This window comes from Vigna umbellata, chromosome 1, assembly GCF_029865625.1.
Source record: "Vigna umbellata cultivar VRB3 chromosome 1, Vumbellata_1.0, whole genome shotgun sequence".
Taxonomy (NCBI): domain Eukaryota; kingdom Viridiplantae; phylum Streptophyta; class Magnoliopsida; order Fabales; family Fabaceae; genus Vigna; species Vigna umbellata.
In genome coordinates, this window is record NC_142165.1 from 15,137,975 (window position 1) to 15,153,287 (window position 15,313).

Consider the following 15,313-nt stretch of genomic DNA (forward strand, 5'->3'; position numbering starts at 1 on the left):
ACCTGGTCCAGAGGGAAGAGGTGGCAAATTTGACACCAATGAAAAAAGGCTTCAGGTAGCACAGCTAATTGCAAGTGACCGGAAGATAGAAGATTTTCTTGTACTGCTTGGAGATCAAATTGTGAACAGGCGCTCTAGGTTGATGATAGATATCTAGAAATTGATGTTAGGTTTTGTGAATGTGGAAGTACAGGGTTCCTTCGCCTTCTGGGGTAGCAATTGGTAATTGTCCAAATGGGTCACCCCAAGATCACATCTTACTTTATTGATGATCAGGTCCATGATATACCCATTTTTTCCTCTTTTCATTTGCCACAAAATTATTATCATCTTAAAACTAACTAATCCAGAGTACTGAAGTTTATATTTTTCTAATAACATATGCCATATGTCCTTGTTCACTTTTTTTGTTGTATGACAAAAAATAAAAAAGTATTACTACAATAATTATTAAAATAAAAAAGTATAACAATAAAAAATTACAGTTTTGCATTTAGGGTTTATGATCTGGGATCTCGGATTAAAGTCTAGAAAGGTTATGATTTCTACAAACGTCATCTAACAATCTCAACTAAAGATTTTTTAGAAGTCCAACATATGATTTCTTTTATAATCCACAACTAAGACAAGGTTCGAAGTCCTAAAGAAGCATGAAATTGAGACTGGAGGAGCCCATGAGACCACGGGAAGAAATGTAGTGGTTTTCTGGTCATCGTAGTCTGGTGTGTGGACCTCACACTCATGACTAAGCTTTATAGAAGGGTAGCATGTGGTGGCTGTGTGGAATTTGTTGCCTCAATGCTCACTATGTTTGTCGCTGGACGAGGTGCACCAAATCTAGAGGTCAGCAGTGGCAGGGGGCGACCAGAAGCGATAATGGAGAATGCATAGTTGTTGCCCCAATGACCACCACAGTCGCTTCTTGTTGGATGAGGTGCACCAGATATGGAGGTTGGCAACTGCAGAGGGCAGCCAAAAGCGATAATGGAGAATGGATAGTCGTTGCCTCAATGACCACCACAATTGCTTCTTGTTGGATGAGGTGCACCAGCTGCAGAGGGCAGTCAGAAGTGATAGTGGACAATGTATAGATTAAGAATCAAGCTTGAGAGAGATCTCTCAGCCGATAGAAATACAAAATCTTGTCTTTTATTTACTAGTAATGTCAGTAATACTACAATTACTTATTACACAAATTACAGAGTAATCACCAACCAAATCACTTATACAAGCAATGAACCCATTTCACTCCATATCTCTATATCTCTTTCACTCTTCATCTTCATCCAAAACCCTTCTTCCAAATATTTCAATGTATTCTATAATTTTTCATTGTTTTATTTCTAAATAAATCCATCACATCAGTATCTATAACCCTATTTTTATACCCTATAAACTCACATAATCACATATATACAGGAAGAACCTAAATCAATAAACACAGAATGAAGGTGCAATTACAACTACCACTCAAAAACCAAATCATATCACTAAAAATCTCAAAACCCAAACCAATTCCAAACACAAAAATGCATCAAAATAAACAATTGTCTTACAATTTTATAATGTACCATTTTAAAAAATCTCACCTTTAGGACAATCACAACACTGTCTTTGACCTTCACGGGAGAAGCATTAGCGCCACCACGTGCTCGACCTCCTCAGTAGCGGGTTTAAAAATATGAAACTAACTAATAATGTATGTATCTACTAAATCTAATCAATGAATGCAAGATAATGTGATGAAAACAGAAACTATGTAAAAATATATGCACTGATAATGAAGAATTAGAATGAATGGTGTATGGATGAATAAATGCAAAGAAAGAAAATTAATGCATGAATCCTAACCTAAAATGATATACTAATGCAATACAAAAACCTGAACATTATTAATGACAGAATCTAAAATCAGAAGAACAATTAATCTCCTAAGGGAATGAAAGAAGAACAATATAGAATAAAGTGTAAAATATAAAACTAAAACTATGACTATGAATGGAAAAGGTAAACAAGATATTCAACACCATATAACATCTGAAAACATAGATGAGAAGCTCAAACCTAATCAATTATAATTGGGACAAATTAGAAAATAGAAAAAGATCAATACAGTTTTGGCAACAGGATTAATATGAATACTTAAAGCATACTATGTCTCAAGAAGATATCTTGGAAAAATAGGTCCTCTTTGGGGTCCTAAGATATCTGAATCCAATACCCATGATATGCACACTTTCCTTTAAATCTCAATTTAACCCCAATTGCCTAAATACCCAAAACAATTGCTGAAATCATAAAGGAACAATCAACGAATCTAAAGCAACTCATAATCCAATACTGAAATGTAAAATTGATAAGCCAGGGAAAGAAAATTCAAATGCAAGGAACAATTAAAAAGGGCTCTTAGGACTGTTAGGGATCTTAGGGTTCTAAGGGCTATAAAGGCTCTAAGGTCTATAAGGGCTCCGAGGGCTCTAATGGTGGTTAGGGTTCTAAGTGCTTTTAGGGCTCTAAGAGCTTAAAGGATTTAGAGCTTTTAGGTCTCTAAGGGCTTTTAGGGCTCTAATGGGTTTGAGGGCTTTAAGGATTTTTAGGACTCTAAAGGCTTTGAGGGTTCTAAGGGCTTTAAGGGCTCTAAGGGCTTTGAGGGCTCTAAGGGCTTTGAGGGCTCTAACGGCTTTGAGGGCTCTAAGGACTTTTAGAACTCTAAAGACTTTTAGGGTTATAAGTGCTCTAAGAGCTTTAAAGGCTCTTAGGATTCTTAGGGCTCTAAGGACTTTCAGGGCTCAAGGGCTTTTAGGACTTTAAAGGCTTTGGGGGCTCTAAGGGCTTCAACGACTCTAAGGGCTTTGAGGGCTATTTCGGCTCTAAGGGCTTTTAAGTCTCTAAGGGCTTTAAGGGCTATTACGGCTCTAAGGGCTTTTTAGGGCTCTAAGGGCTTTTGGAGTTGTAAGGGCTTCTGAGGCTCAAAGGGCTTTTGGGGCTTTAAAGGCTTTTAGGGCTCTAAGGACTTTTAGCGCTTCTAAGGGCTCTAAGAGGTTTTAGGACTCTAAGGGCTATTAGGACTCTAAGGACTTTTAGGGCTTTTAGGACTCTAACGATTTTGAGGGCTCTAAGGGCTTTTAAGGCTCTAAGGGCTTTTAAGGCTCTAAGGGCTTTCAGGACTCTAAGGACTTTTAGAGCTCTTCCCTTGTGCAAAAGATCTCTGAACTCTTTGAGAACTCTGTGAGATTGTTGAAGCTAAGGAAACTCTTGTCTGCAAAGTCCTGAAGTGCTACTGCGGTGACAGAGGAATAGCTTGTTCATCCTTGGTGTGTCCGAGGAAGTGCGTGGAAGAGAATCATCCTTCGTGAAGCATTCGAAGGAGGTGGTCATCCTTTGTGAAGATTCAAAGGAAGTGTAAGTTCGTCTCTTGTGGTTTCAAGAGAGGTGATATCATCCTTTGTGAAGATTCAAAGGAAGTGTAAGTTCATCTCTTGTGGTTTCAAGAGAGGTGGTATTTCTAAACTCTTACAAATTGTTTTTCTTTGTGACTAATATTTGTAAGTGTTTTGTGTTAGTGAAAAAGGTTTATCTTGTTTGAGATAAGCGACTGGACGTAGGATCCTAGTGATCTGAACCAGGATAAAATCACCTGTGTAATTTTTCTCTTTCCCTTACTCTGTCATTTATATTTAATCATTCGCCCAGTAAGAAAAATTAAGAGAAAAATAATAAAAGGCACAATAAAAGTATATAACCAATTCACACCCCCTCTTGGTTTGTTCCACGCTAATAATTCCGTTGCAGCGATTCTAACAATTGGTATCAGAGCTTGCTTTGATAGTCATTCAAATGGCAGGATCACATCAAACCTTTGCAGAGGGTGCATCAATCAATAGACCCCCACTATTCACAGGTGAGAACTATGCATTCTGGAAGGTAAGAATGCAAATATTTATTGAATCTATTGATTGTGAAATTTGGGATGTTATTGCATCTGGTTCTTCTGTTCCTACTAACAATATACAGGAAACAAAGCCCCGTGGTCAATGGACCATTGAAGAAAAGAAAAGAATTCAGAATGATGTAAAAGCTCGGAATATTATTGCATCAGCATTGACTGTTGATGAGTTCTACAGGGTTTCTGTCTGCAAAACTGCTCAAGAAATGTGGGACGTGCTCAGAGTGACACATGAAGGAACGGATGACGTAAAGAGGGCAAGAAAGAACTCCCTAATTCAAGAGTATGAAATGTTCCGGATGAAGCAAGGAGAAACAATTTCCGACGTTCAAAAACGCTTCACCAACATTGTCAATCATCTCATTGGACTAGGTAAGTCATTTGATACTGATGAATTAAACATTAAAATCTTGAAGTCTTTAGACAGGTCGTGGCAACCTAAGGTGACTGCAATCTCGGAATCACAAAACCTCAACACCATGACTATGGCGGCACTATTTGGAAAGTTGAGGGAACATGAATTAGATCTTGGAAGACTTGATGAAGAAGAAGCAAAAGCCAAAACCAACAAGAAGAGTTTGGCATTAAAATCAGAGGTTGAAAGAAGCAAAGCTAAATCGGAAGATGAAGATTCAGACGAAGAGGAAAACTTAAGCCTAGTGATCAAAAGATTAAACAAGTTCATGAAGTCTAAAGGTAAAGGAAGGTTTAGATACGAAAAGAAAGATAATCAAGCATCTTCCTCAAATTACCGATGCTATGGCTGTGGAGAGAAGGGGCATCTAAAGGCAGACTGCCCAAATCAAAAGAAAGGTGAAGACAAAAAGGAGAAAAGATTCTTCAAGAAAAAGAAAGCATACATTGCATGGGAAGACGATAATGAGTCCATTTCAGATTCAAGGGAGTCAGATGAAGAGGCAAACATCTGTTTAATGGCAAATGATGATAATGTCAGCCAAGTAAGTAGCTCACATTATTCTGATAATAATACTCAAGTTGATGAAGATGAGTTGCATGAAACATATGCTACATTGTTAATTGAATCTGAAAAATTAAATATTTCTCATAAAAAGCTGAAAAAGGATTTTAAAAATTTAAAATCTGAATTTGACAACCTTCTTGAAGAAAATAAAAATTTGAAGTTTACTTCTGAAAATCTAACTAAAATAAATGATGTCTTGAAAACTGAATTTACAAATTCATCTGAAGAAAACAGAAGTTTGAAAAATAAATTTTTATATCAAGCAGAAGAAATCAGGAATTTAAAAAGTAAAGTTTTATATTATGAAAAAGAAAAATATATTGCTAATAATGAATGTGAGTCTTGCACACAATTCAAATATTTTTCTGAAAATACAACCTTAGGAGAATGTAGTAAAAATAATGAAAATAAGGTTGTTAAAAATGAGTATGTTCCTAAAATTAAAAACAAACAGGATAATAGAACCCGTAGAATATGGGTAGAAAAAGGAACAACTTATAGGAACACAAACGTTGTATCATGCTTTTATTGTATGAAAAAGGGTCATACTTCAAATAAATGTAAAATTAAGCATTATGGTGTTCCAAGTGGTAGATATGTTTGGGTTGCTAAATAATTTGAATCTAACCCAAAAGGACCCATACAAAGAAGTTGGGTACCTAAAATAGCTTGTTTGTTCCTTTCTTTTGCAGGTATTACAAAAATCAAGAAAAGTCATGTGGTGTCTCGATAGTGGTTGCTCAAAACACATGACAGGAGACAAGACGAAATTTACAAACTTTAAAGAAAAGGAACAAGGCTTCGTTACCTATGGTGACAACAACAAAGGAAGAATTCTTGGAAAAGGGGATATAGGAAGCAAAGACACCTTGATGATCAAAGACGTGCTATATGTAGAAGGACTAAGGCATAACTTAATTAGCATAAGTCAACTGTGCGACAAAGGATTCAAGGTAACCTTTGAGAAGAATTCTTGCACTATTTTTAAGAGTGATTCTTCTGAAATTGCTTTAAAAGGAGTTAGACATAATAATATTTATTTAATTGATTTAGAAAACGTATTAAATAAAAATATTTCATGTTTAGTTGTTAAAGAGGAAAACCCATGGTTATGGCACAGGCGTGCTGCTCATATACATATGCAACAACTTAACAAACTAGTATCTAGAGAACTAGTAATTGGTCTACCAAAATTAAAGTTTGTAAAAGATAAATTATGTGATGCATGTCAAAAGGGGAAACAAGTTAAAAATTCCTTTCATTCAAAAAATATTGTTTCTACTTTAAAACCTTTGGAACTTTTACATTTGGATTTATTTGGTCCTTCAAGGATAAAAAGTTTTGGTGGAAACTATTATGCTTTAGTTATTGTTGATGATTTTTCAAGATATACTTGGACCCTGTTTCTCACTCTTAAGAGTGAAGCTTTTAAAGAATTTAAGAAGTTTGCTATCTTAATTCAAAATGAAAAGGATCTAAGAATAAAAGCTATTAGAAGTGACCATGGTGGTGAATTTCAAAATGAATTATTTGAAAATTTTTGTGAAGAACATGGTATTTCTCATAACTTTTCTTCGCCTAGAACTCCCCAACAGAATGGAGTCGTAGAAAGAAAGAATAGATCATTAGAGGAACTTGCTCGTACTATGTTAAATGAAAATAATGTTCCTAAACAATTTTGGGCTGATGCTGTAAGTACTGCTTGCTATGTTTTAAACAGAATGTTAATTCGACCTATTTTAAAATGTACTCCTTATGAACTTTTCAAAAATAGAAAACCAAATGTTTCCCATTTAAAAATCTTTGGATGCAAATGCTATGTTTTAAACAATGGAAAACAGAATTTGGGAAAATTTGATTCAAAAGCTGATGAAGGAATTTTTCTTGGATATTCCTTAACAAGCAAAGCATATAGAGTCTTTAATAGAAAACTGCTCACAATAGAAGAATCCATACATGTTACTTTTGATGAAATTGTGGACCTTGAGGCAAAACCTCTTGAGTTAGAAGAATTTGATGCAGGAACAAGTGAAAATTCATCAAAGGAGACAAATGAAGAGAAGAATTATGACAATCCTCAAGATGAAGATTTAAATAGAATATGGCAACAACCTAGAGGATTATCTTTGGACAACATAATTGGAGATATCACACAAGGGGTAAACACAAGAAGTAATACTGCAAATTATTGTATGAATGTTGCTTTTGTGTCACAGATTGAACCAAAGAACATTAAAGAAGCCCTTCAAGATGAAAAATGGTGTATCGCAATGCAAGAAGAACTCAACCAGTTTGAAAGAAATCAAGTATGGGAATTAATTCCCAGAAAAGACATTCATCAAGTAATTGGAACTAAGTGGGTGTTCAGAAACAAACTGGATGAAGTAAACATCACCAAGAATAAAGCTAGGCTTGTCGCAAAAGGATATAGTCAAGAAGAAGGTATAGATTATGATGAGACATACGCTCCAGTTGCCAGGTTAGAGGCAATACGCCTACTTCTTGCTTATGCATCTATGATGAAATTTAAATTATTTCAAATGGATGTTAAAAGTGCTTTTCTAAACGGTTATATCAAAGAAGATGTATTTGTTGAACAACCACCCGGTTTTGAAGATTTTAAAAACCCAAATCACATCTACAAATTAAAGAAAGCACTATATGGCTTAAAACAGGCACCTAGATCTTGGTATGAACGTCTGAGCAATTTTCTGGTAGAAAATGATTTCAATAGAGGAAAAATTGATTCAACTTTATTCATTAAAAAGAATGGAAAACATTTTCTACTTGTTCAAGTATACGTAGATGACATCATTTTTGGTTCATCTAATGCAACTCTCTGCGAGAATTTTGCTAAGTCCATGCAGGGAGAATTTGAGATGTCAATGATGGGAGAACTTACTTTCTTCCTCGGACTTCAAATCAAACAAATGGAGGAAGGAACCTTTATATCTCAAACCAAGTATTGCAGGGAAATTCTTAAAAAGTTTGAGATGGACAATGCCAAAGAAGCATCAACCCCCATGGGGACATCCTGCTACTTAGACAAAGATGAGACAGGTAAAGAGGTAAGTCAGACCAAATACAGAGGTATGATTGGCTCTCTATTATATCTTACTGCTAGTAGACCTGATATCATGCAAAGTGTATGTGTGTGTGCTAGGTATCAGTCAAGCCCTAGAGAGTCTCATCTTACTGCAGTAAAACGCATTTTTAAATACCTTAAGGGGACAACATCCTTTGGTTTATGGTATCCTTCTGGAGCTGAGCCTAGTCTTGTAGGATTTTCTGATGCTGATTATGGAGGTTGTAAGATAGATAGGAAAAGCACTAGTGGAACCTGTCACTTTTTAGGTAGTTCCTTAGTCTCTTGGCACTCTAAGAAACAAGCCTGTGTAGCCTTGTCAACCACTGAAGCTGAATACATTGCTGCGGGTAGTTGTTGTGCACAAATCTTATGGATGAAACAACAATTAGAAGACTATGATATTCATTTAGATCATATTCCGCTTAAGTGTGATAACACAAGTGCTATAAAACTTACCAAAAATCCTATCATGCATTCTAGAACCAAGCATATAGAAATTAGGCATCACTTCATTAGAGACCATGTCCAAAAAGGCGATTGTGAAATGGAATTCATAGATTCTAAGCATCAATTAGCGGACATTTTCACCAAAGCATTGCCTAAGGATATATTTTTTGAGCTTAGAAGAGATCTAGGCATATTAGAATTAGTAAAATAGGCATTCTTGGATTTAATATTGCATTTTTCGTTGCTTACCGTGTTTAATCTGCGTGTAAATCGATTAAAATCCAATTTAATCGATTAAATGCTTATCTTTATCATTGTATGTATTTTTTTTTTAAATTCAATAAAAAGTTGTTGTTCATTTCTTTTTCTTCTATGCATAAATTCTTTTTATTAAGGGGGAGCACATGTTTTTTTTCTTATGATCAAAAAGGGGGAGAAGATAGTTTAAACTCTTTATTTCTTTTCTATTAATCTCTCCTTTCGTAAGTTGTGGTTGTTTCAGATTATTAAAAAGCTTTAAACTCAGAAGAATTTTTGATCATCATCAAAAAGGGGGAGAATGTTAGCAAAAATCAAAGATGAAGTTTTGATGATGAACAGATTCGCACAAGTCAAGATTCATAAAGACAAATTGAAGATCTCTGTATTTTATAAAGCTTTTATAATAATCAAAGTTGATGTAATAGTGCTCAAATATGTATTAGGGTTGATTCCTGTAATTTATATTTGATTTATTTAGTTAATCGATTATTCCTGAGAATAATCAATTAACACTAGCCGTTGGGGGTTTCAGATTTGAAAAACTAGCCGTTGGGGGTTTCAGATTTGAAAAACTAGCCGTTGGGGGTTTCAGATTTGAAAAACTAGCCGTTGTACTCATTATTAATCGATTAATATTTATGTTAATCGATTAAATGCGTTAGATGGCCCGTTTTCGAAGAATGGAAGGGTATTAGGCTGAGTCTATAAAATGGCTCACTCTTTATCTCAAAAATAACTCTTCCCTTGTGCAAAAGATCTCTGAACTCTTTGAGAACTCTGTGAGATTGTTGAAGCTAAGGAAACTCTTGTCTGAAAAGTCCTGAAGTGCTACTGCGGTGACAGAGGAATAGCTTGTTCATCCTTGGTGTGTCCGAGGAAGTGCGTGGAAGAGAATCATCCTTCGTGAAGCATTCGAAGGAGGTGGTCATCCTTTGTGAAGATTCAAAGGAAGTGTAAGTTCGTCTCTTGTGGTTTCAAGAGAGGTGATATCATCCTTTGTGAAGATTCAAAGGAAGTGTAAGTTCATCTCTTGTGGTTTCAAGAGAGGTGGTATTTCTAAACTCTTACAAATTGTTTTTCTTTGTGACTAATATTTGTAAGTGTTTTGTGTTAGTGAAAAAGGTTTATCTTGTTTGAGATAAGCGACTGGACGTAGGATCCTAGTGATCTGAACCAGGATAAAATCACCTGTGTAATTTTTCTCTTTCCCTTACTCTGTCATTTATATTTAATCATTCGCCCAGTAAGAAAAATTAAGAGAAAAATAATAAAAGGCACAATAAAAGTATATAACCAATTCACCCCCCCTCTTGGTTTGTTCCACGCTAATAATTCCGTTGCAGCGATTCTAACACTAAAGGCTCTTATTATTGTTAGGGCTCTAAGGGCTTTTAGGACTCATGGGCTTTTAAGGCTCTAAGGGCAACCCAACCTTGACCCTAACCCCAATCCAACCCAACCCAACCCAACCCCATCCTGCCTGACCTCACACAACCTAACCTACCCCAACCCAACCCTACCCCAACCCAAACACATATACACACACATACACATACCCACACGCATACCCACACATACACACACAAACACTCACTAACACACAAAAACACAAAGACAAACAACTACACACACACAACCTTATAAATTCACACACACACATTACACTCGTTAACACACATACAAACAAACACACACACACACACATACAAACACACTCACACAACAAAAACACATAAACATACATATAAACATACACACATGCACATAGGCACACAAAGACAAAAACACACACAGACACACACACTCACACATAAATATAAAAAAAAAAAACAGACACACACTAAAAAAAAGAGACGCACACACACACTCACACAAACACTTAAACCCAAACAAACGCACACACAAACCCCCACACACACACAAACACACACACACACTAAAACTGACACAAACACACTCACACATACACACATATTACACACACACACAACTGTAAAAACACACACCCATGCACAAACATATTATGCACGCAAACACACTCACACACAAACACACCCAAACACGCTAAAACACACACTCTAAGGGCTTTTAGGGCTCTAAGGGGTTTGAGGGCTCTAAGCGATTTTAAGACTCTAAGGGCTTTGAGGGTTCTAAGGGCTTTGAGGACTCTAAGGGCTTTTAGGGTTCTAAGGGCTTTGAGGGCTCTAACAACTTTGATGGCTCGAAGGGCTTTCAAGACTCTAAGGGCTTTTAAAACTCTAAGGGCTTTTAGGACTATAAGTCCTCTAAGAGCTCTAAAGGATCTTCAAAGAAGCTCTTCTAAACACCCCTAGATCAATCTAAAAGAAGCATACCGAACATCATTTTAAAACTCATAACTAGTCTCTTCATTGGAATTTAAAGCATTCAAAAGTAAAAAGAAAATGGCTGTAAATTTACATCAAATTCCCTACTTTCGTTAGCTGGTGGCACAGTTAATATTCAGTCACAGCTTGGTCTTATGGGGTATAATATGATGTGAGAACTAAGACCAATGTCATTTACCTCAAGAATTGAAAACTTTCTTTACATAACAATACCGTAAGAAGGTAGAAGCAAATACCAACACCTTTTGAAAAACAGAATAATACTTACCGAAATGCTCCAGCAATACTTCTAGCATTTTGGACAATTTTGGACTAGATGCTCCATGAGACAAACTTTGCTGCATTAGTTGCCTTGCTTTAAAAATAACTTCACTTTTACTCATAAATTTTGCAAAATATCTGAAAGTAATCCTTATAGAATCATTTTTCAGAACTCTAAATATATATATAAATATGTAATTCATAAATGTTGGCAATAACATAGTAAAATATTCCTACAAGGCCCTTACATAAATTAAATATCAAAAGACATGCACAACACGGTTAGAGAAGTTTCTTAGATATTCTGCTCTCAGCTATATCAACTAAGAGCGTAAAGTTAAATGACTTTACATGTAATAGAACATTGGTCTTCTATTAAACTAAAGACAAATAAATATCAATTACCAGTGATCTATTTTCCAAATCTAGTTCAATAATGTATACATAGAAATATTACAAATAAGTGATTTAAATATGAAGAATTTACCACAAAAAAATGCATAATATAGACATCTCTATTGCTTCTAGAAATTAATCAACCAAGCCATCACTTTTATGACATATCTATTGGCAATGGCGACTGACTAACATCTTTTGTTGTTTTAGAGTTTGGTTCAGCTGTGTTAAATTTTATAACAGCATGCATGTTTAACTATCAAATCAACACTCCCAATATGCCCCCATATGTTCTGTCCTCAGCATTTTTAAAGATATTTTTGGAGTTTAGATATTAATCCTTTGAATGCATCTGACATTTACCACTAGTGTGTACTAATCTTAATCTTTAATTAAGTTCTTATTTAGCCTGAAGGATCATATATATAATAATTTAAACATGAATCTAAACATATCCTCCCAATTTGTTTACTAACTTAGTATATAATGTACATAGGAAGTATACCCTTGCTTCAATTTTCTCTCAAGCATCTCGTATGCTGGCCTTATTCCATGGCTTGAAAGTAACTTATGGAGGTAATAAAGAGTGATTAGAACTCCAAAATACCCTTCAACATCTTCATAGTTGACATGAGAAAGATCTTGCCTAAGCCTTTGACGAAAACTTTTCCTAATTTCAAGTGATTGGCAAGGGCTCAACTGCCAAACATTCAAAAGAAAGATAGATAATGATTTGCTATATCATCCACGCAAAGTAAGTTTGGCTAATCATAAGCCAGACAAAAAGGTAAGACAACTAACAGCTAAAAGTTAATAAATCTTCCAAACAATAGTTAAGAAAACTACCAAAATTAATCATGTTTCAAAATGCTATTCATGCAAAACATATACTAAAATAGAGTGGGGGAAGAAAGGCCTGCCTGCCACTACCAAAACATTTACATAGTTTTAATAAATATAAAGTATTAGACTTGAGTTAAAAGGAATCTGACTTTATTAACCTCCAATCATTTCCAGAGGTCTTTTAAACATTATGTTTTTGAATCTGTAGCAATTATATAATTTGATTTTCAAACCCAACTTTATGGATATGTCGCTATTCAAAATATAGAATTATATCACAATGCAGTTTCTTTAATTTCACAATGTGTGACAAACTGAATGCATCTTATGAACAAAACAGATCACAAATTATTGTTACTCTTCTACTACATGTATCTCAAGAATTATCTCCTTTGGTTCAATGTTCAGGTTACATCAATTAATTGACTATATAGTTATATATTATATTATACAACTTTGAAAGAATTGATAAACATAATAAGCCAACTTTAGATGATCCCTCAATAGATTATGAAAGTAAAATGAAGGGGGAAGGAGAGTGTAATCCTTACTCAAATATATATTTCCCCGTATTTCAATAAAAATCACTAATAAGTCATGTATTTATTTGCTGACAATAGGTAGAGCTATCTGACTCTTGTAAAAATGGAAACAAAACAGAAGGCAGAGAGTCTTACAGTGCGGTAATCTCTGTTCTGAATGACACCAATATTTGTAAGCCTCGCTACTATAGGGCGTATTGCTTCCATAAACTTATTATTTATTTCTGCAGCTTCCGGGCCCATCACAACCTGGTAAAATTGCAACAAAGATCTCTAAATGCAGAAAATATGACTTAGATTTCAAATAGGCATGCATAGACTACCTGTATCAATTCTATCTTCCTATTGTGAACATATGACATAACATCATGGTCAGTTTCGCTGCGATATTCAAGTCTGGAGATATGCAGATTATCAATGACAGCCTGAACTGTCTGTTGCTTGGCTGAATATCAAACTTAAAATTAGAACACAATATTGTTAAAAGGTTAAAGACTGAAAAGAACATAAGATACTCAAAAACTTACATCCTGGTGTTGCAGTTAAAGCCAATATTCTCAGCTGTACCGGTACAGCCATCAACTAAAAACCAGATAAAAAACTAAAAGGTATGAATAAATTATGTGCAATAATGATGAAACATACTCTATTAATAAAAACCAGTAATAAATAAAAGCCTCGAAAGAATCAGACCTCACGAACTGCTTCACAATAAGCGTAATTTCCCATAGCTCTGTGAGCTTCATCAATTACCAAACATACCAAGTACTTCACCAAACATGTACCTGAAACAAATTAGGTCGTGCAAAAAAGCAAAATAAAGCTAGAGCCTTATTCAGACAATCAATGGAATTAAATCAATTTCAGAGAATTTATGGAATTAAAATGACATTAAAATCACCAGAATGAATATCCTTTTCTAATACTTGAGGAGTGACAAAGAATACTCGCTTCGTTTTCCAAAATTGAGCCCTTTTAGGGGGACTTAGCTGACCAGTCATGTCAACTGTCCATTCCTGAAATTAAATTTTCCCCAATACTTCAAGATTTTCATCAAAGAAAAGATAAAAGTGAATCAGAAACAAGAAAAAAAGTTGTTACTTGAGGTATTCCAACAATATTGTGGCAAGCTTCGATCTGCTGCATGACGAGTGGCCGAGAAGGAGCGGTAAAGACTATTTTTCCTGTTGTGAAAGGAAGCATTTTATCGGTTAAAGGGTCTGTGGCATTGAAAGTGTAAGACTTGTAGATACACAAGAATAAGGCAGCACAAGAAATTACCTTGAGGAAACCATCTGAAGTAGTTATACATGACAACTGCAGCAATGAGTGTTTTGCCAAGTCCCGTTGGCAAGGCCACCAATGTGTTGGAGAAGAGTGCGGACTGGGTAATATCAAATTGATAGTCACGGAGGGGAACATTAACTGCAATGCAAATCCCAAAAGGTGATTAATTAAAACTCTTCAAGTGTGAAAGAAAGTGTAGGGAATCAACAGTTGTAGCCGGATATATCCAGGTTTTGGCTGCCTCCGCATCTATGTGGTGGACAAAGGTAGGGATTTCGTCATCTTCTTCTAACTGCGGTGTTGGGGATTCCTTCTTGAGACCCGTTTGCTGCTTTCCCTTTCCCTGTGCGTCGCTCGCCATCTCGCAAACAACGTCGATTTCTCTAGCAGCTGCTTCCCAATCAAATTCCTAAAATTGCATACATTAACAGTCGAAAGAGTGAGACTCAGTTGGAGTTTGCAAATTGCAAGAAAGCTATTTTTCCATTTTCATACCTCATCGTCCATGATATCCAAAGCATTATTGGATGTCATTCGAGATAATTCAGATTTTTTTTTTTCAAGATCCTTCTTGCTATTAGTGACTGACTCGCACACCCACGCCAAAAAGAAAACAAATACAGAATGGCGCCAAAATGTTCACTGAAAATAAGCTTCCAAGTTGTGGACTATATGCACTCCTTTTATTTCATAACTACGGTGGTAACAGAGAAATCTTGAAGGTAATTTAACTTTAATTATTTTTTCTATTTAAAATCAGAAGGCCTAAATCTTGAAAATTAGACAGGTCGAAATACGTGTCTATAAACGCAAGAGTGTCTAAAATGATAATAAAAAAATAAAAATTATTTATTATTGCTTTAGTCCCAAAAGGTTCAACAGGCTGTGCTAACG

At 35.3% G+C, this 15,313-nt stretch overlaps 1 protein-coding gene across 1 annotated transcript; it reads right to left on the bottom strand.

The window, feature by feature from the left end:
* Positions 1-466: 466 nt before the first annotated feature.
* LOC124842781 (DEAD-box ATP-dependent RNA helicase FANCM-like) lies at positions 467-15,073 on the bottom strand. The gene is made up of 13 exons (XM_088097162.1): positions 14,915-15,073; positions 14,639-14,828; positions 14,414-14,560; positions 14,234-14,316; positions 14,034-14,148; positions 13,826-13,917; positions 13,660-13,714; positions 13,456-13,577; positions 13,268-13,381; positions 12,253-12,446; positions 11,359-11,489; positions 1,590-1,657; positions 467-1,051 (listed from the first exon to the last, which is right to left on the bottom strand). Exons 1-13 carry the CDS (start codon positions 14,951-14,953, stop codon positions 845-847), a joined length of 1,557 nt encoding a protein of 518 aa, XP_087953288.1. The 5' UTR covers positions 14,954-15,073; the 3' UTR covers positions 467-844.
* Positions 15,074-15,313: the final 240 nt, after the last annotated feature.